General features: G+C 39.3%; 1 protein-coding gene across 2 annotated transcripts in view; it reads right to left on the bottom strand.

Annotated features, from left to right (window-relative positions):
• The window catches only part of MORC3 (MORC family CW-type zinc finger 3), a 40,063-nt gene extending 17,980 nt beyond the window's left edge, over window positions 1-22,083 (bottom strand). Inside the window, exons 1-9 of one of the 2 annotated variants that reach the window (XM_041735124.1) lie at window positions 21,915-22,083; window positions 13,250-13,322; window positions 10,948-11,080; window positions 9,826-10,040; window positions 9,133-9,280; window positions 7,493-7,640; window positions 5,042-5,170; window positions 4,711-4,830; window positions 1,376-1,473 (exon numbers count right to left, since the gene is read on the bottom strand). In XM_041735124.1, the coding sequence (XP_041591058.1) occupies window positions 1,376-1,473; window positions 4,711-4,830; window positions 5,042-5,170; window positions 7,493-7,640; window positions 9,133-9,280; window positions 9,826-10,040; window positions 10,948-11,080; window positions 13,250-13,322; window positions 21,915-21,953 (1,103 nt within the window). In that variant the 5' untranslated portion in view covers window positions 21,954-22,083. Of the gene's footprint in view, window positions 1-1,375; window positions 1,474-4,710; window positions 4,831-5,041; window positions 5,171-7,492; window positions 7,641-9,132; window positions 9,281-9,825; window positions 10,041-10,947; window positions 11,081-13,249; window positions 13,323-21,100; window positions 21,882-21,914 lie in introns of those variants that run through there. The other variant, XM_041735125.1, reaches the window with a different exon arrangement.
• Window positions 22,084-22,294: the final 211 nt, after the last annotated feature.

Consider the following 22,294-nt stretch of genomic DNA (forward strand, 5'->3'; position numbering starts at 1 on the left):
TGCTAGATACCTACTATAGACTTTAATAATCTTATCAAAAACAAACTGGGCTTTTTAATTTTTTTCAGTTATGAACTTATTGTCCCTCAGCTCCAAATCCAGTCTTCTTTGCTCAATTTTACGATTTTGAAGCTTGATTATGTAAACATTTATCCTTTGGCAGCCTGAGGAATGCTGAACTGGATTAACAGGGCAATGAACCTGCTAGGTGATAGTGAGACATGTGTCCTTCAGGTTCTGGTATGTATAATTATTATAGGACTGGAGCCAAATGGCCCCTAGAGAAGCTCCAGCTGTGCTCTCTAGCCATGCTCTGCCCTCCAGCAGCCCACAACCTCCAGCAGCAGAGATCAGTTCCAGTGTGCCCACATCCTTGGGCAAAGACAGGTCTCCTCTGCAGAATAGCTCCAGTCCACTCAGCCTCTGGCAACAGCAGATCACATCTACAGATCAGCACTGGCCAGGCCTTCTTTTTCTGGCAAGAAACTTGCAGGTAGCCTGTTTCTATGTTTGTCATGACCTCTACAAGATCTGAATCTCTGACTTTAGGGGCAGGGGGCCCTCTCCCAGTTCCTAGTCCTCCTTCTCCATTTTGAGGGAAGTTGGTCTTTTATATCACTAGTTCTGGACACCTACTGTCCTCTTTTACTCCTTCTCGTAATCACTCTCTACTCTCCCAGTTAATAATTCTTTACATTAACTTATCACTGTTCAACTAACAGGAGCAGCCTCTGCCTCAGGAGTGAACTCTGAGTACATACCGATTTTCTCTATTATATGTGTTTCCTAATACAACGATTTTGCTTTTTTTGTTATCTTCTTCCTTCTACTTTGTTTTAGTAGTTCTTTATTTGAAAAAAAAAAAAAAAAGGCCTATGGCATTATCTTTGTCTTTTGCATTTGCATTCTACTCCATCCTATGTGCTCATTAGGGAAAGTGTGCTTCCTAAATTTACAAGTAAAACTGATGGTCATATTCATTCTAGACTTCTAATCACTCTTAAAAGATCAGAGTACTTCTAAGGTACAGAGGAATAAATAACTTTAAAGTTCCCATTAATAAGCACAAAGTTTGAGGATATTATACAATAAATGCTGACATCAAGAAAGCAGGAACATCCCCTATTTTTCCTATAAATTTCAGAGATACTTCATCAACAAAGACAGGGAAGAATGTATTTCTATTGGTGATTCCTAGGTTGGGAGAAGATGGTTAAGTGTGTTTTCTATGCAAGCCTCTCACCTACCACTTTTCTTAAAGTTCTGTAATAAAAAAGCATCCACAAGACAGAAAAAAATTTTCAGCTTAGGAAAAGAGATGAAAGTATTTCCAAAATAAACTGTAAAAAGTCAGTGACTTAAATAGGTCTCATACCTGTACTCGTTAGTATAATCAAAATCTTGTTTATTATGAGTTGGCTTTAGGAAATTACACTCTATAATTCCCACTACTCCAACACCCATGTTGTTTGCCTAAAAAAGAAAATGGTATTGGTGTTTTAAGCATAAGACATGATGCTCAAAATAATTGCTCTTCCATAAAGATTTATAACTTATATGAAACATTTTCCTACATTTTATGTCATGATTCTTAATGAAATTCAGATCGAAAAACAGCGTTTGGTAGGTAATTTTACCTTTCTAGAAGTTAATTCCTAAATATATTAGAGCCTTCCTTAAAAACCACTTCCACTGTTGCCAAATATCCATTTAGATAAATATTATCACCCCAGGGGCAACCAGGGGCACCCCAGGGGCAACCCAGCTCAGCGGTTTAGCACCGCCTTCGGCCCAGGGTGTGATCTTGGAGACCTGGGATCGAGTCCCACGTCAGGCTCCCTGCATGGAGCTTGCTTCTCCCTCTGCCTGTGTCTCTGCCTCTCTCTCTCATGAATAAATAAATAAAATCTTTAAAAAAAAATATTATCACCACAATTTTCTACAAAAGAACGAAGACTACCCTCTATTGGGATGCATTTCTTAGACAGTGGAAACCCCAACTAATTTCCTTCTATATCCACAGTGACCAGCAAAGATTCCAGCAATAAAATTCCAAAAGTTTGCTAGATAAAAATTAAAATCATTTATCAAAAGTTACACATGCAGTTGCTAATGGTGATGAGATTAAAAACCTAGGTCAGTTGGATTCAAGTTATTTTTAAAAGGGTGCTGGCTAAAATATTGAACTCCAAGTATATGAGTCATATATTCTGATTATTTATATGTGATTAACAAGTGTGTTTTGTTCACAATGGTAGCTGAATCTACAAAAGGAAAATGTTAAAATAATAATAAAGTGAACATTTTCATAAACAGACAAAATAATGCAAATCTAATCATTACCGTGCTCTATTAAAAACTACCAGTGGTTCCTTGTCTCGTATCATTAATAAACCACAACATCCTTCAATTTGTAGTTCCTGTTCACCTTCTTTCTGGCCTCATACTGCTGTCTCCCATCACTCTCCTGACTTAGCATTTACTCCAGGAGAGCATGCTACTCCCTTAATTAGGTCACAGTCTACTCCCTTAATTAGGTCACAGTCTCCAAAGTCTTTCCCTTCCTTTGCAGAGATTTTTCTCTGCCTGGAAAACCCCTGCCAGACTTTTCAACACAATAACATCAACCTAGACTCGTCTCAATCACCACTTTCTCCAAGAAGTTTTTTCTGATGCTTCCAACTTGTAGTATATAACTCCTCTCCAGACAGAGCTCTGGATCTTATCATCTTTTTATTCTGAGCATTAAGCATGGCAAATCATACCAGTTACCTGACACTAATTATTTAGTAACTGTTTACTGAAGCCACAGAATGCAAATACTATGCCCACTCCATCACGTGGTAAAGAAATACAGTAAGAGTTGGCTCCAAAAGCCTATCTTTCACAAAGTTAACCTTAACCAGAAATTATATACACCACAAATTTAAGTGGTTGGAAAAATGGGCTGTGTATCCTAAGTCAGATTCATAAATGATAAAGAAAAAAATAATTTACATTGTTGCAGATATACTGTTATTTTGAATCCCTAAGCACTTGAGAAACAAAGCTTATCACCAAAAATGCAATTCCAATTATCAGTGACATTGAGTAACTTTTTCATTTTTACTTAAAAGATTTTATTTATTTATTCATGAGAGACAGAGAGACAGAGAGAGAGACAGAGAGAGAGAGAGAGAAGGGGGGGCAGGCAGAGACACAGGCAGAGGGAGAAGCAGGCTCCATGCAGGGAGCCTGATATGGGACTCAATCCCGGGTCTCCAGGATCACGCTCCAGGCTGAAGGCAGCGCTAAACTGCTGAGCCATCCAGGCTGCCCGACACTGAAGAACTTTAATTATAGAATATTTCTGATGCACATTACTAGTCTAATTATAAATTAAATTAGCATTTTAAATAAGTTATTGACACCTCATATCATACTTGCCAGATTCTATATTTAGCTTTTGACTAAAATTAGTGGTTACCAAGAGGAGCCCAACAAAGTTCGCTTATTCTTGCAAAAATGCTATATTCTGGGCTCGTGTCATGTAAAATATATAACAGAGTTACAACTCCTATTAAGTAATATTCAAGAAAAACACACACTATTATACTGTGTAGAGCTTATATCATTCTATAAAGAATTTAGAATGAAAAAAGATAAACAGAAAAGAAAAAAGAAAACCATACACCTGGAAAACAAAATATGCCTAGACTTCAATAAAACTTTTAACAAACTTGATTTGCAGAACTTACCACTGAATTCTTAACACATACACCCCTAAAAAGCCGTTCTGCGAAAACATGTATAGGATGAACAGACTAGTATAGTGCACAATGATCATCATCCTGACTTGAATTCTACAATAGTGCAAGTAGATTAGGAGGAAGGCTCTAATAATATATTTTGGAATTAACTCCAGAGAAGTAAATTACCTATATGATCCTGTTTTTCTGGCTACTGAGTCAGGACTAAATAAAACTAGCCAATTTCATCCCAGAAATAATCAGGGATCCATATCCAAATGCAATCAAAAGAAATGCCTGGGTGGCTCAGTGGTTGAGTGTCTGCCTTCAGCTCAGGTCGTGATCCCGAGGTCCTGAGATCGAGTCCTGCATAGGGTCCTCCGCAGGGAGCCTGCTTCTCCCTCTGCCTATGTCTCTGCCTCTGTGTGTCTCTCATGAATAAATAAAATATTTAAAACCAAACAAAACAAAACAAAATGCAGTCAAAAGATCTGCATCTGGATCTAAGATCCATACTCATTGTAGGTCTAGGGCAAGTTAACTTCTTAGCCCCAATTTCACCCTCTGTTAAAACAAAAACAAAATATTCTGTCCCTCTCATAAGATTATTTGGACCAAATGGGAAATATAAAAGCACTCTAAGTTCAAGTGCCATTACCAACATTATTAAACACACTGACATTTATTTATTTATTTTTAAAGGTTTTATTTATTTATCCATGAGAGATAGAGAGAGACAGAGAGAGAGGCAGAGACACAGGCAGAGGGAGAAGCAGGCTCCATGCAGGGAGCCTGACGTGGGACTTGATCCCGGGTCAGGCCCTGGGCTGAAGGCGGCGCTAAACTGCCGAGCCACCCGGGGTGTGCCCCACACTGACATTTAAAAGTTATTAAGCAAAGCATTATTATTTCACATTTGACACAATAACATGGTATTTTAACTTTTATGAAAGATACAAACATTTTCAGATATAAAACTTACCCTTAACTGACATCCAACTTTTTCATAAGCTTTGATGAGTCTATTTCGGTGATACATCATTATCCCATAATGGTCTTTATTTCTGCAGTTGAATCCAAAAGTAATTCTCACAGTTTTAGTCTTAAATGTTAAGGAAAATTCTGAACACACCATCTCACTCCCCTCAAATCAATCTTTCCAAGTCGTTTCTTAATGAACCCAAAAGTGTATAAAAAAGGGCCAAGTTGGAGAGGATTTAGACTCCGTATCAGGATAAAAGGAGAAAGGGGAAGAGGAATCGCTTTATTAATGTATCTTTATACAGATTCATAAAAAGGAAAATAAAGGATACTAAAAATTTGGGTCGATAAACATCACGTTCGATGTAGGCAAGACTCTTTGAAACCAGCTGTGTCTTCACTTTCTGTCCACGTAAGATGATCTGCATTCTCGGCTTTAGGTATAATATACTGCAGTAAGCCTGCCAAGACACATAATAGTATCTGTCCTTCCCAAATAATTACCTACAAATTTGTTCAGCATTACTGATATGTGTATTTAAAAGGAAATTTAACCACTTTGCTTTGATAAAGAACCCATGAACTCTTCAACAATATAGACTATATATAAAACTGTTACTAGTTAATATTTGATTGCTTTTTTTTAGAATTTTATTTATTTGAACGAGAGAGATATTAGGAACAAGTGAGTGTGCATGAGTAGAGGGAGAGGCTGAAAGGGAAGCAGATCCCCCATTGAGCAGAGAGCCCAACGTGAGGCTCCATCCCAGCAGCCTGAGATCATGACCTAAGCCAAAGGCAGGCGCTTAACCAACTGAAACACCCAGGTTCCCTGACTGCTTTTCTTTAAAAAATAAACTTGATACACTATAGCCAGTAAAATGGTTTGCAGAAAACAATCCATTGACCTATATAGATGTTATGTTAAATTATAAATAAAACTTTTTAAAAAGTTACAAGACAGCATATGTGGTATGATCTCATTTTAATTTTTTAAAAATATACATATATACAAAAAAGGACTATATTTTCTGACTCTTCTGTCAAATACATATATTGCTATTGCAGTTTAAAAGTAATGATAAATTTTATTTAGGCAAAAATAACAAGCAAAATCCAATACAGACAAAAGGGTCTATTACATGTCTGAAAAAGTAAATATTAACAATATACCAACACTTAAGCCAAGTAGAGGAGTTCAGTATTTCTTAAAAATTGAACTGTAACAATCAGTACTAATCTTAAATGTGTTTTCAATTCTGAAAGTACGAAAGTTTAGATACTGGAGTGCCAGGGTGGCTCAATCATTTAAGCAGCCAACTTTGATTTTGGCTCAAGTCATCATCTTAGGGTCCGGGGAGTGAGGCAAGCTTGGGAGTCTGCTTGGGATTCTCTTTCCCTCTGCCCCTCCCTCCATGTGTATATGCACTCTCTCTTAAATAAATAAGTCTTTACAAAAAGAAAAAAAAAAAAAAAAAGGAAGAAGGTTTAGAGACTTTACAATCTTGACTGAAATCAGCATCCTAAAACATGTTAAAATATATCATTCTTTGCCTGCCTCCAAGCTTTGTCTCTAAGGAAATGAACTGAATAACACAAAGCCAGATCAAAGTTTCTTTTTTTTTTTTTAATTTTTTTAAATTTTTATTTATTTATGATAGTCACACAGAGAGAGAGAGAGAGGCAGAGACATAGGCGAAGGAGAAGCAGGCTCCATGCACCGGGAGCCCGACGTGGGATTCGATCCCGGGTCTCCAGGATCGCGCCCTGGGTCAAAGGCAGGCGCCAAACCGCTGTGCCACCCAGGGATCCCGAGATCAAAGTTTCAACACAGAACTAAAATTTGAACATTTCTCTTTTTTCCCCAACTCCTGATTTCAAAATTAGTGATATTTCGTCATTTATAAAATTTATTAATGATATTTTAAAACATTTTATACTTTTATTTATTTTATTAATGATATTTTAAAACATTTGTATACTAAATCCACACTACCTGCTCTGCCTGCCTCTGGACCTGTTTCATAATTGAGCAAGACTTTCTAAACAACTAGGACATACTTAATAACACACTGGGGTATGTAACTGCTAGGGTCTCAAAAAGTTGTAAACGTATAAACATCACATGTATCCTCAGCCTGTGGTTATTAAATCATCTTAGCACAAAAATAAAGGGAAGTTAGTGTTATATGCCTTATCATAGTGCCTAAGAAACGATATTCTTAGTATCATATCAACATTTTAAACTGAGTATTAATTTCTTCCATCTCAAAAATATTCCTAAGGTCAAATATCAGAGATATTTATTATAAAACTATTAATGTGTATCATCTGTAGTCTGTACATAATTTATCGCTTTAGAATATTAACTAAGATGTGTGTCCTAGAATATTTTAAACTAAAAAAAGAAATACTCTGAATTTGGGGTTTTTGCCTGAATTAATCAATATGGCTACCACAGAGGACATACTGATTCTGGTATTCCGAATTCAAATACTCTAACCACACACTGAAAGACTTGTAAGTGCTGTTAGATTTGGTGACTTTACAATTTAAAAACTGGTTTTCAATAAATAAATAAATAAATGAATGAATGAATAAATAAATAAATAAATAAATAACTTTTCTGTATAAAGCAACCAGTCTGCTCATGAAAAGTTAAATTGGTTCCTGAGATACTTTTACTTAGCAATTACTGACAGTATTTATAACACTAGTGGATAGCAATAATTTCCATTATTTGATTATTTCTCTCACGTCCAGAAAGAGAGCTGAATACATACCCTCAGGGAATAGTCACTCTCAGGAGCAATTTGGTCCATCCTCTCTTGCTTCTTGTACCCTTTCTTCCCTGTTGTCTCATCTAAATCTTCAGGAATTCTGATGTCATATTTATCCTTATCAAAATCAAACTCTGTTGCACTTTTGTAGCTATAAAAACAATTTTTTGAAGGAGCTAAATTTTAACTTCACAGAAATATAAGCAAATATACTTACTTATTTAACAAAACAAAACACCTACCCATAGTAGGGGTCCTGGTTGGGGGAAGAGGGGAGACAAAAGCAAGGGAAAAACAAAAGAAAAGAAATATAGGAAGATGTGGGAAAACTGTATACATTCACACACTGCTGGCAGGATGTCAGCTGGTAAAGCCACTCTGAAAAACATTCTGGCAGTTTCTTAAAAAATGAAACCGGCAACTACCACATGACCCAGCAATTACACTCTTGGGCATTTATCTTAGAAAAAAGAAGATTCTATTCCCACCAAAACCTATACACAAATGTTTACAGCTCTATTTGTAATAACTCAAAATGGTAAAATGTGCTTTAACTGGTAAATGGTTAAACAAATGATGGCCCATCTATGCGATATACTACTACTCTGCAAGGACAAGGAAGCAAACTACTGACACACACAAGAACCTAGATCAACCTCCAGGGAAATATGATGAATGAAAAAAGCCAATCCCAAAAACTTTCACACTGTAGGATTCTATTCATATAACATTCTTGAAATGACAAAGTTATAGAAATGGAGAACGTTTTAGAGGTTGTCAGGGATTAAGGAGGGAGTGGGTGTGGATATAAAAGGCCAACACGAGGGATCATGGATGTCCTCTCTCCATGAAAATGTCCTGTCTCTTGACTCTATCAATGTTGCTATCAACACTTACATACTATAGTTTTGCAAGATGCTGCCATTGGGGGAAACTGGATAAAGGGTATATGAGATTTGTGCGTATGAATCTATAGGTATCTCAAAACAAAAAGTGCAAATTAAAAAAGAGGAGTGAGGATGGGAGGGGCATGACAGCAAAAGCAAGAAAAAAGGGAATACAGATCAGAAAAGATTTAAAGTATTTTAGGCTCACCACTCAATTTATACTTTATTCCTATCATTCTTATATCTAGATACCTCAACATTATGCATCCATCCCAAGTTTTTTAAAAAAAATCTTATTTGCAAATGATTTTATCCTCACAATGATAAAGGACTACAATCTTGAGCAATACAGAGGTCTCATTTACAATACTTTTCTCACCACCTATAAAACTATGCTTACCTTTAAGTAATAGACAAATATTTCTCTTCCTAACTTACACAAGCTAGGGTTTATTGGCTGAGATATTTTCTTCTCCTTTCTTTTTGAGAATAGAATAAAAAAGAGAATTGAGCTCTATGAATACTGAATGGCAGGGCTAGGAAATTTAGTTTTAATAATATGAAATTATCTCTAATGGAAGCCAAAGCGGCTCAATAAAACACACTTGGAAAAGACAAATCATTACCTATGCCAAAAAATGAGTACCTTCCAATATATTTCTACTCTGTGTAACAATGGATAAATGTAAGAAAACCACTCCTGCACAAGCAATTTCCTTCCCAAATGCGAAACTACTCGCTGAGCTCTACATTTACCTTCTAAGGTTCCAAATGATGATCCTTGTCCCCTTCTTACCCATAATAGCATCAAGTTCTGCCAGTAATTTCTGTTCCGTAGAAAATAGAGAATGTTCCAGAATCGCTGCAAGGCTTGCTTTTGATTCTGCTAAATTTATCATCTGTCGTATATCATAAGTTAAAGACTCAGACCAAAAACATATTTTTCACAGTTACAATATGAAAACTCAAACTTAAATAACAGATAACTATTTCCTAAGTTTTAAAACTGCAATTTGATTTCAGATGAACTCCAAGAAAGATGAATTATAAGCAAGTTCATTATGATTCCTAACTAATTTAATGGTTCCTAATATCTCAAAGTTTTTATAAGAAACACAGTAGACATCTTTCTAAAGATACTTTGCTTTCTCATAGTCATTAGGGAAAATTTCAAGGCAGACCACATATCTCATTAGACATAATACAACTGAAATTAAGGGGAGAGCTACAGGAAGCTAACATAGAAAGCAACCATCTTAATGACAAAATGCCAAGGGAAGGGAGAAAGGGAGAAAGGCTTAGCCTCAGATATAAGAGGCAATGGGTAGGAACAAGCACTATCACGGAAACTATGATTAAAAAAACAGAATCTGGAGGAGGCAAAAGGAGGGAATGATTCAGAGTATCTTCAGAGTTTCTCCAGTTTCTATTTTTAAATCAAAAGGATATGGTGTTTGTTGAACGCCACTATTGGGACAACAACATGTTCTGCTTTTATGACTTCCAAGTAGGTCTGAGACAAGAAGCCCACACTCATGCTTTCTCCATTTTTGGTAAACACGATTGCATCTTTACCCAAACGCATAGAACCTGACTTGAAGCCATTCCCATACAATCCAACTGGGACATGACCGTTCATGGTGACTTTGTCACTGAAGCCAAAGCTAAAAAGAAAAAAAAAAAAAAAAAAAGATTTAAAAAATAAATACACATAGTCTTCATTTCTTAAATTCACAAATTATAATATTAAGTAAAAAGACTGGGTATAAATATTAACCTCATCCTCTCTAGTTTTGTAATCATAGGCAAATTACTTTTCATCTATTTTGATGTGTTTCCCCATCTCTGAAATGAAAAATAAATCTGTATTGTAAGGTTTAAGAATTGCTAAAACAGGAGCTCGTTGCCTGGTACATCCTGCCTAAACAACTGAGATCTCATTTGGACTCCTGGGACCCCTGAGATTTCACCTCGTGAAATTTCTTCTAAATGTGAACAACTCCCTTCAAATCAGGAGCCTACAGTGGTATGATTAGATTACTAATGGCATCAACTGGAGTTTTGGGAAGCATAACAAGTATTTAAGGGACAGTAGAAAGGGCTATGCTGCCACATTTTCTCTACCCTGTACCTGTATCAGGTACCATACTTTCCTTTCCAGGCACATCTGGCTTCATGCTGACATCCTACTTTGTGACCATAGAGCCCAAGGCTTTATGCCTATTTTATCCTGCTACTTTCCTTATCCTCTGAATCCCTTTAAAATGACTCCCCACCAAAAGTGTTTTATTGGAAATACTGGTTAAAAATATGTAACACTAGAGTATTAATAAGTGTTATCAGTGTGCTACAACTCTTAAAGGAATGGTGGAAATTCAGATAAGTCAGACATGGTGGGGTGAGAATGGCAGGGATTGTCTAATAATCAAACAGCAGTAGGAAACGATGGGAAGGGAAGAGAGCACACTGTGGGTACAGCAAATCATGTTTACAAAATAAAAAGTACAGGCAATAAGTATGATACATGAAACCCCTGAATGGGGTAAAACCAATGTTTTTATTTTTACATACCTTAGCATTTTATGTAATTTATCTGAAGTCATACCATTCCCATTATCAGTGAATGTCAAGCATATATGGTCATTTATCACCGTTTTGTCAATCCATATCTGTTTAGCATTCACATCAGGATCATAAGCATTATCTACGAAACAAAAGTTTTGAGAAATTTTGATTTCGCATTTTAAAGAGCAATTAGTTCAGTATAATCCTTAACAAGCAACGTATTTTTTAAAAATTGAAATGTTTAGGAACTCTATGATTTGAAAACATGAACTAAACTGTACCTTGATATATACATCATTCACTGATCATTACAAAATTAGCTCTTTCCAAAGCCCTCCATTTGTCACACTGGTTCCCACTACACCAAAAGTACAAACAAGAAGAATCACTGTACCAAACAGATGACCAAGACAGGGAGGTAGGTCTTCTTCTGCCCAAAGACCCAGCCTGGCTATCAAGAGACAAACTGAGAGCTGAGTTTCAACTGGCAATCCAAGTGCCACTATAACTGGCACACAGAGGGAACACAATGCGGATACTGAATAAATGAGAAAGCAGAATGTCTTCTGCAAGGCTAGCTAGATACATAGGAGAAGGTTTACCTTCTACACAGTTCGAATTGTGGCCCTTTCCAATCTAAGCAAAGTTTCTGGTGGCTTTTACACTTCTATGAGGTCTGTACAGATCCCCATTTAAGCTTACTCTTGTTAGCTTCCTTGTTTGTCTCAGATAGGTTAAATAGGAAGGAATACATTAAAACAATAAAAACAAAAAACCAAGGAAAAGTGAAAACAATGTCAACAGAAGCAGTAATAATATCAGCTTGTAAACTACCTAAGTTCCACCTGAGTATCCTTAACTGACTAAAAACACTTTAAGTCTTTATGACTAAACATAAGTAATGGTTCTCACATCCTTTCATAAGGTTGCCTAGAATTAAAAGCATATTTTTATTTTTTTTTAATTTTTTTAAAATTTCTGATAGGCACACAGTGAGAGAGAGAGAGAGAGAGGCAGAGACACAGGCAGAGGGAGAAGCAGGCTCCATGCACCAGGAGCCCGACGTGGGATTCGATCCCGGATCTCCAGGATCGCGCCCTGGGCCAAAGGCAGGCGCTAAGCCACTGCGCCACCCAGGGATCCCTAAAAGCATCTTTTTAATCAACTGCTTCAGGAAAAATGGTGTTTCCCTTAAATCTGATAGCAACAAGAGCACCCTGGTCTCCAGCTGCCCTAATCCAGAGCCGGACAACCACTACACACGCAGGAACAATCCCAGGTTGAGTGGCTCCTCTGGGCTGTCATAAACAAACAATGGCTCTGAATGGCTGCACTGTTCTATCCATTTAACAGGTTTTTAAGAAACTGGCTGAACAGCACATGTTAGCTGGGAGACTTTGGAAAATCTAACTATGCCAAAGAAAAGGGTGCTCAAGAGTTCCTTTTCTTCTACTGTACATCTTAGAACTGTTTCTTGACAAAGAATCTAAAGTATTTCTAAGAATTATGAAGAATAGTGCTCGCTTCGGCAGCACATATACTAGAATTATGAAGAATATACTTTCCTTTATTACCTGTTTCTCAAACACATGCTTAAAAAAATTCAGGTGCCAGGGAGCCTCAGTCAGTTAAATGGCTGACTGCTGGTTCAGGTCAAGATCTCAGAATCCTGGAACTGAGCCCCACCTCTGGCTCCATGTTCAGCAGGAGTCTGCTTCCTCTCTCCCTGTCCCTCTCCCTGCTCTCCTTCTCTTTCAAATAAATATTAAAAAGACAAAATTCACATGTTTGAATTTTCCAGAGGGAAAAATATCATAACCCATAATGCAAATGTGATCACAACTTTCCTCTTCTCATGTTCACTAAAACACTATTAAAATATAATTCTATACCTAGTAATTCTACTGGAGGAAACAAAAATGTATTATCACAAATTTAACATTGATTCCCCTACTTGCTAACATCAGAAAAACAAACCCATTGTTACGTACCTATACTTTCCAATTTTAAAAAACATAATTTCCATTTTTGCAATAGATCAAATTCTTTTATAATCAAAATAAAACTATTTCAACATAAATGTTTTATGAATTTTGCAAAATACTTTAATAGTACAGAGAAGGCTGAGCAGCAATTAATTTGACATCCATTTGAATAGCTGTTATACACTAGATAACCTTTACCAGTGGTATCATTCAAGATACATGTTTTATTAAACAGTATATTTGCATATTATTTTTCAATGAAAAGTTTTTTAAAACTTCAATTGCAAGCAATAGATTATACATGAAATGTCGGTTTTACATACCTATTAATTCAGCAACTGCACTGAACGGCCAAGTGTGACTAGTAGAATTTGTATGTAAGAACTTCGGGCAAAGCTGAAAAAAACCAATGATTCATGTAAATTGATTCAGGTCCTACTTTTGAGAAGAGAAACCAATATTATTTTCTGTCTCTGTATTAAGCAACACTGGGACACCTGGCTGGCTTGGTCGGTAGAGCCTGTGACTCTTGATCTCGGGGTTGTGAGCTCAAGCCCCACGGTGGGTGTGGACATTACTTAAAAATAAAATCTTAAAAGATAATAAAAATAATAAAAACAACACTGAGACCAAGCACAAGATAATAGCTGCTTCAGGATATACCTAGAAGATATAACCTAGAAGATAAAATTCTTGGAAGGCTGTACTCATCAACGAAATAGTTTACTTAACCAAGATCGCTTCACAACCCTTGCCTCTCTGGATCCATCAATCTAAAGCCATGATATATCCTAAACCACCAATCAGAAAGTTACCCACCCTGCAAGGCCTACCCTCAAAATTGCCGTGAGACACAACGAAGAATTTTGCCAAGGGGGTGTTTTCTCCTGGTGCATCAGGCTTAATAAACTTAGCTTGGCTTATTAATCAACGGCTTTTCTAGTGGTCTCTTGGAAAATCATTATTTGATACTTTTTATATAAATTACTCCATGCTCATTATAGTTAAACCTTGGCAGTGGAGTAATATACACCTATCAAACCTTTACATAATGTCATATAAAAGTTCAAATCCAATTATTTTAGGCTGATTTTATTCACAGTAATATACTATGGAAGACTATGCTAACCAACCTCATGCTATAGGAAACTCTCTAAATTCCTAAGTAATACAGATATTAAATGTATAAAAATGTAGAAGTGGCTTTCAAAGGCTGACACTTGAAAATTTCCATTGCAGAGGATTTCTATTTAATGGGGATTTTGTGTCTGTTTTGAACAGATTATCTTACACTTAAGGGGAAAAAACAGAAGAGGCGCTTTAAGTATTTAATGTGAAGAGCTCTGGAAATGTGAGGAGATTATTAATCAAGCCAAGTGTGTTTGTAGTGCTAGGCTGCTGCCACAAGGTGTCAGAAAGAGGTCTACTATTCCTCTGTCCACACTTGATTTTAGACAATTCCCAAGCATTCATTCACCAGCAGACTGAAGTACATGTGTGAAAAATGGAATTCTGTGGAAGAACAGTCTTAAAACTGGAGTACGGCACATATTTATGCGATACGGAGTATAGGTAGTTCAGCCTTTCTACAGCATACATTACATTTGTTTGTTTGTTTTTAATAAAAATCAATTTCCAGGTCTTCATCTTGCACAAGAGGTCTTTTTCAAATTAATCTGAGACTGTGCCAGGGGCCAGCCATCAGGAGGCTCTATATGTCCCAGGCCTCTAGAAGAACGGCACACTCCTCACATGTTACAAATTTTACAGTGGGGCATGGCTTTGGAGTGTGAAACCTCTGGCTATCAAAGAAGATACCCTTAGAGTTACCGGTCTTTGCTCTATTTCATGCACTTATGTTAGGTGTGAAATCTGGAGCTAGAAAAGGGGTTATTTTGAATTTTGTATGTATGGCAGAATGTGGTAGTGGGAATGTCAATTTTCACTTAATGTCCTCATCCTTTATATCAATTCCAAATTGACATGGTACACATTATCCTTGAGCAAGAGCCCCAGAAGAGCAAAGCAAAGAAAGCATCAGTAAGAAAGAACTGAATGGTAAACAATGGCTTTTTCACTTTTCTGAATTCTCATCTCCAGAACATGTCATTAGCTGGAGAGGGAAAAAAAAAAAAAACACCCTTGAACAGACGAAGAAGTAATACACACAAACACATGCATGCGAAGCCGAGTATGTTTAACTAGTGTATGACCCTGAGCAAGAAGCTTAACCTCTGTGCCTCAAGTTCTGTCATCTATTAAAATGAGGATGATAATCCTATTAGCTTATCAGGATATTAAGAATATTAAATGAGTTAATATTTGTAAATGCTTAGAAGACCAACCAGAACATAATAAGCATTGTATTTTTTTTTAAGTATTCCTTAAAGGCACAACTGAGCTCATATAAAAATAAAAATAAAAATAAATAAAATAAAAAATAAAAAATAAAAAATAAAAATAAGGAAAATCTTTAAGGGCTTTGAATAAAGGAGGAATTAAAAACAAAAGTAAGATTTGAAAATGAGGATATAATGAATGAGGGCTTAACTGGAAAACAAAGGTTTTGGTTTTAATGGAGATTCAAGAATAGAAGATTTGGAAGTAACTGCCCCTCCTCACTCCCCTTCCTCCTCAATAAAAAGTTGGGGGCAGGGATCCCTGGGTGGCGCAGCGGGTTGGCGCCTGCCTTTGGCCCAGGGCGCGATCCTGGAGACCCGGGATCGAATCCCACGTCGGGCTCCCGGTGCATGGAGCCTGCTTCTCCCTCTGCCTGTGTCTCTGCCTCTCTTTCTCTCTGTATGACTATCATAAATAAATAAAAAAAAAAAAAAAAAAAAAGTCTAATAGGAAGTTCTACAAAAAGGGACATGCCTTTACTTGGGTTAAGTGTTTCAATTTGTATCACCTACAGAACCACTATGAAGACACAGCCTCAGCCAGGTGGCATAAGATTCCCCTAGGTCCTTATTTGGGAGAATATTTGAGTACAAAATCTAAAGTAACATTTAAGGGAACAATCAATCCACCAGGAAAAAAAATGTTAGAAGACAAGATACAGTAGTAGTATTAGATATCACTCCCCATCCCCAAACATTAGGAAACACACACAATGAAATGCTCTGAAGATTACACAGATTTTTTTAAAGAATTAATGTAACTTTTAGAATCAACAGTCACAAATTTTACAGTTAAATACAAAACTTTTTGGAAGCCCAAACATATAGAGAATGTTTACCGGTGTTTCTGCCTGAAACTGCTCTGTAATGAAGGGAAAAAAACAAAACAAAAAAGGGGGAGGGAGCGGGTAGAATAAAACAGGAAGAACAAAAACAATCAGAGAAATGAGGATAATAGTAGATAAAACACTCAGTAGTTTGGAAATTGGAAAGCACAGACAGTGACAACTGATTTAATAGCCTGTAAAGAACTGAATCCGAAACCTATACAAGATGAGAAACAAAACAAGCATCAGACCAGGAACCCCGGCAGAACTCCAGAAAGCCTTAGGAATTACACTTCTGTACCTCTGAAGTCCAAGGTACTAGAGATTATATGAAAACAAGATAGCTTCCAAGTCTTTAAAGGAGTAAAGATTCCCCCCCAGTTCCTTCTTTCACCCTACAACTACTCTAGGCAACCCCACAGAAAACTGGAGATCTGTTCTCTGGAGGAAGTGACGATAGCAGGCTCAGAGACAACGAAAACGGGTGGGTTTGAAACCGAGTCAGCAAATAGCCAGGAAAGAAACCCTCACATAAATGGCCAAATCATTTTCCACAAGGGTGTAAAGACTGTTCAATAGGAAAAAGATAGTCTTTTCGATAAGTAGTGCTGGGAAAGCTAGATAACCTTATGCAAAAGACTCAACTTGTACCCTTAACTCACACCATATAGAGAAAAAAAGAACACCTTAAAATGGATCAAAGAGCTAACATAAAGAATTATAACTATAAAACTCTTAGAAGAAAGTACAGGTGAAAAGTTCCAGGACACTGGATTCCGCAATGATTTCTTGGATAGGACACCAAAATCACAGGAAACAAACAATAATAAATTTACTGCATCAAAATTTAAAACTTCTACAACACATTAAAGGATACAACTGGGGGTGCCTGACTGGCTCAGTCAGTTGACCGTCTGCCTTTGGCTCAGGTCATGATCCCAGGGTCCGAGGATGGAGCCAGGAGTCAGGCCCCCCCTGCTCAGCGGGGAGTCGGCTTCTGCTTCTCCCTCTCTCTTTGCTCCTCCCCCATCCCCACCCCCACTTGTGCTCACTTTCAAATCAATCAATCAATCTTTAGAAAAGAGACAAAGGCTACAACCAACCGAATGAAAAAGCAATCTATGAAATGGGAAAAAACATCTGCAAATCAAGTATCTGATAAGAAGTTAATATCCAGAACATATAAAGAACTCCTACACAAATCACAACAAAGACTAAAAACCTAATTAATTGGTGGGCAAAAAAAAAAAAAAAAAATTGGTGGGCAAAGGACACGGATATTTCTCCAAGGATTATATACAAATGGCCACTAATAAAAGATCCTCAACATCACTAATCATTAGGGAAATACAAATCAAAAACACAATGAGATACCACCTCATACTTACTAGGATGGTAACTATAAAATTAAACAGAATTGCCATTCGATCCAGCAGTTCTACTAAGAAATGAAAGGAGGATCTTAAAGAGGTTTTCTGTACAGTTGTGTTCATACACCGTGTTTCACAACAGCCAAAAGGTGGAAGCCACATAAATATCCATCAATGAAACAAATAAAATGTGGTATATCCATACAAGGGAATAGTATTCGGCCTCAAAAAGAAAAGATCTCTTGACGTATTCTCTAACTAGATGAACCATCCTGAGGACATTATGCTAAGTGAAATAAGCCTGTCACAAGAAGACAATTCATCATTAAGCTTACGTAAGATACATCTACAGTAGCTAAATTCACAGTATAATGGTGGTTGCTAAGGGCTGTCAGAAGGGAGAATGGAGAACTGTTTTTTTTTTTTTTTTAATAGGTATACAGTTTTATTCTAGCCAAGATGGAGTTTTGGAGGCTGTACAACAATGTGAATGTATTTAACACTACTGACTTATATACTTAAAAATGGTCAAGATGGTAGATTTTATGTTAAGTGTATTTTACTTTACCACAATAATAAAGAGATAAATACCAAGTCAGCAAATTGAATGTAATACTCCCATCTGAGTTTTTTTTTTTTTAAGATTTTATTTATTTATTCATGAAAGAGAGAAGCACAGATATAGGCAGAGGGAGAAGCAGGCTCCCTGTTGGGGAGACCTATGCGGAACTCGATTCCCAGGATCCCTCCTGGGATCATGACCTGAGCCAAAGACCTGAGCCAGACGCTCAATCACTGAGCCACCCAGGCATCCGTCTCCAACTGAGCTTTCAGAAGAGCAAGCAGTTTGAATTATACATGCCATGGGCAAGAGACTAGATGCAGAATTCCTCTCTGGAAAACTGAAAGATTTCTAAAAGTTCCATTTGATTCTTTTACATTTGTGCCAGGTCTTTCAGGACAGCATCTTATTTTTGTTGTTCCCACTTTTTAAAAATTACTTAAATTTTTCAAAGTTATTTTTTAAAGGTTTTATTTAAATTCCAATTAGCACACTGTGTAATATTAGTTTCAGTTGTACAATATAGTGATGCAACACTTCCATACAACACGTGGTGTTCATCATAAATTTTTACATTTTTAAACCTATTTTATTTTCTAACACTTCCATTCTTTAAGCTCTTACAAATACAGACATAGGGTGTCCCCAACAAAATATAACTGATTCCTTCCTATCTGATCACTCTACACTGAAGCCCACCAAAGGAGTTCTACTTATGTATGAACACCTTCCAGTCAGCTGTGTGTCTCACTTGGAAACGTAAGCAAGTTAACCATCTCCACACATTAGAGCCCGTGTAAAATTAGGAGTCAAAAACAGAGAAAAAGGAACAAAGAATGTAGAGGCAATACGCTGAGCAAAAGAAAATTTCAGAAATACTTTGATCAACATACCCAGTGATAACAAATATTGGAAAGGGGGGAGGAGGAGGAGGGAGTGAGAGATATTTACTATTTATTTATATATATAGCATTTTATTTTATTTTATTTTATTTTATTTTTTTTAATTTTTATTTATTTATGATAGGCACACAGTGAGAGAGAGAGAGAGAGGCAGAGACACAGGCAGAGGGAGAAGCAGGCTCCATGCACCGGGAGCCCGACGTGGGACTCGATCCCGGGTCTCCAGGATCGCGCCCTGGGCCAAAGGCAGGCGCCAAACCACTGCGCCACCCAGGGATCCCTTATTTTATTTTTTAAGTAGGCTCCATACCCATCCTTCAGACTGGAAACTCGGGCACAGAGAAAGGAATTTGCCAAGGTCACATATCTCCTTGTCAATGAGGATTTGAACTCAGGCAGGTGACAGAGCCCAAGCTCTCTGGCACTAATTTACTGTGCTGGCCAAGGGAATCAACCCTGTAAGAGGAATATGTGGGATGGAGACACAACGAAAAGGGGAAGGATATTTCCAGAATGATGATAAAGGAAGTCCCCAAAACACAAGTGAGCCAACAAAACTGACAAAATATTGGGTGTGCTTGAGAACATCTGGAAAAGATTTTCCAGTTCTGTGAAAGTTTGGACAGAAGAGCAAATTTAAGCAAACAATTAACTTCAGAAAAACAAAAAGCTATGCAGCAAAGAAAATGCAATCATAGTTCTGGTTGGCTCATTTGTGGATAATGGTAAGAATGATAAATCATACAGTAATTCAATGAAGAGATAAATGCATTGGAAAGATGGGAGAAGGTGAAGAGTGGGCATGTGTCAGTTAAACCCACAACAGGACTACTGGAAAGCAACAAAACGGTACCAGCATTTTACTTCGAAATACGAAAGCAAAAATTGAAATGTTTTTGTCACTCTGCATTGTTCTTGGATCTCTTGCCCTCCTAAATTAAAAAAAAAAAAAAAAAGGCATACATTATAATGGTTCATTCCTTGTGTCTTACCTAGCCTTCTAGGACTTTTGACAAATACAGAAAACTTATTAATTCCTAGACTTTCCTAATGAAAACATGTGAGAGCTACACCCAAACAGTGAGCACGGCTATATTCAACTGCAAATTACGGAAACCGAATGTCTATGTCGTGTAATTTTCATATGTTACAAAATGTTCTTTTGATTTTTTTTCCCCAACCTTTTAAAAATCATTCTTAAGTTTATGGGCCATACAAAAACAGGTGGCAGGCTAGATTTGGCCCACGAGCTGTAGTTTGCCAAGTCCTGTCTTAAAGCAAAGAGATGGGTGGGAGATACAGTACAGAAGCTGCAGATGGGAGATTTCCATCAATGAGGTTCCAACAGCCCATGTTACCCAGGAAAGAAATATTTAGCACATAGACAGCTGCTTCACCCAGACAGCGAGCTAACAACAATACCCATCTTTTAACACAGTTCGGACCTTTATCTTTGCTCCCTTTATCACCTGTATCTTGAAGAACCTGAGACAGCAGCATTGGAGGGGCCAGGTGAAGGAGGAGAGAATCCAAGGGCAGAAACAGGACCAAACCAGTTCGTTCACTCCTTTTCCCTACTCCAGGACTCTGGTCCAGAGTGTGGCCCAATCGGACGGGGGTGGGGGGGGGGGCGGGCATTAAACTGAATAAAAGAGATTTTTGCCTTAAATGAGGTCAGACTTTACAATACCTGAGGCTACCTGGAAAGCATTACATCGGCCCAGACTCCCCCAAGCGTGGAAGAGAACCTTTAGTATTTAAAGCCAGCGGTTAAGAAAAGAATAAAGTTGTCCCCTATATTCAAACTACTAAATACTCACTCAATAAGCCAGTTATGTAACAAAGGACCTTTATTCAGTACAGATTAGAGAAGGTTTATCGGTCAATAAAGATCCTAAGAGAAAATTAAAAAAAAAAAAAAGTGGGCAAAGGACACGAATAGATTAAAAAAAAAAAAAAGAGTTAAATGTGAATAACTTCCAAGGAAATGCAAAAAAAAAATACGCCCTGACACATTTCACATCCATCCTACAGGAAAACGGCTAAAAGTGCAACAACGCTACCAGGTGTGGGTTAAGATCGGGTGAATGGAAGAAGTCACAGGGCAATGCACCATTTTTTAAAGCGACGGTATCCCCACCGGATGGTCCCATTTTTAACGATTCTCCGGCGGGGGCTCCGAACCCCGAACCCCCGGAGCAAGACGAGGTCAGCACTTCTGCGGGAACCGCCAGCAACTTGCTTAAAGGATAATCAGGTGCGAAGGCCACGCCCACGTTTTCGGAGGTGGGATTTTAACTCCTCCAAGAGTGACCGCTCCCCGGCGACGCTAAGACTCGTGCAAACGAGGAAGGCGGGCGGGGGGCGGGGGGGCTTCCAAGGGCGCCCCGGGGCGGACCCGACGGGGGAGCCCGGGGCCTCGCCGGAGGGCAGCGCCCGGCGCTGCGGACGCGCCGGGAAGAGCCGCCCGCCGCCCGGAGGTCAAGGCCGCCCGGCGCCCCCGGCCGCGCCCCGCCGCTCGCGCTCCCCGCTCCGGGCAGCCCCGCGGGCCCGCAGGCCGGGCGGGTCGGGGCCCCCGCGGGCCGGGCGGCGGGCGGCGCGGCCGCCGAGGCCTCGCCCTCGCCCTCCCACGACAGCTGCGCGGCAGCCAGGAAGGAGCCGGGAGGAGGGGCCGCGGCCCCGGCCCGCCCCGAAGCCGCGGGGGCAAAACAGAAACCGAGCGCGGAGGGCGCGGGGCGCAGCCCGGCCCTGCCCGCCGCCGAGCCGCTCCGCCGACGGCAGCGCGATGGCCGCCCCTTCCCCCGGCCCCGCCGCGGCCCCAGCCGCCGCGCCGACGAGCCGCCGCCGCCCACTGCCGGCCCCCCCTCGCTTGCCCGCCTGCCCGCCCTCCTGGGACACGGCCCGCTCCACCCCTCGCGGCTGCTCACCGCGCTGAGGCGGATCCCGCTGGGTGGCTGCGCCGCCATCTTGAGCGAGCTACAAAGCCAGGACCGGCCTCGGCCGCAACCCGACTGGGAGGCGGCCGAGACGACTGTGGGGCCCGCTGGGCCCGCCCACTTCCGGGGCGGGGCGCGCGGCGGCCCCGCCCTCCCACTTCCGCCTCAGGCACAGTTGTGTTAGCAGAGCGGCGGCGGCGGCGGCGGCGGTGCAGGGGGGCGGGGGGAGAGCGGGGCGCGAGCGGCGCGGCGGCTGGAAGCCCGGAGGAGCTGGGGAGAAGCGTTGGGCCCTGGGGGCAAGGGCGCATGCGTGAGGCCGGCGGGGCTTGACACCTGGAGGGTCGGGAGTTCCGAGCCCCGAAACGTGCCCT

The sequence above is a fragment of the Vulpes lagopus genome, chromosome 20 (genome assembly GCF_018345385.1).
Source record: "Vulpes lagopus strain Blue_001 chromosome 20, ASM1834538v1, whole genome shotgun sequence".
Lineage (NCBI taxonomy): Eukaryota > Metazoa > Chordata > Mammalia > Carnivora > Canidae > Vulpes > Vulpes lagopus.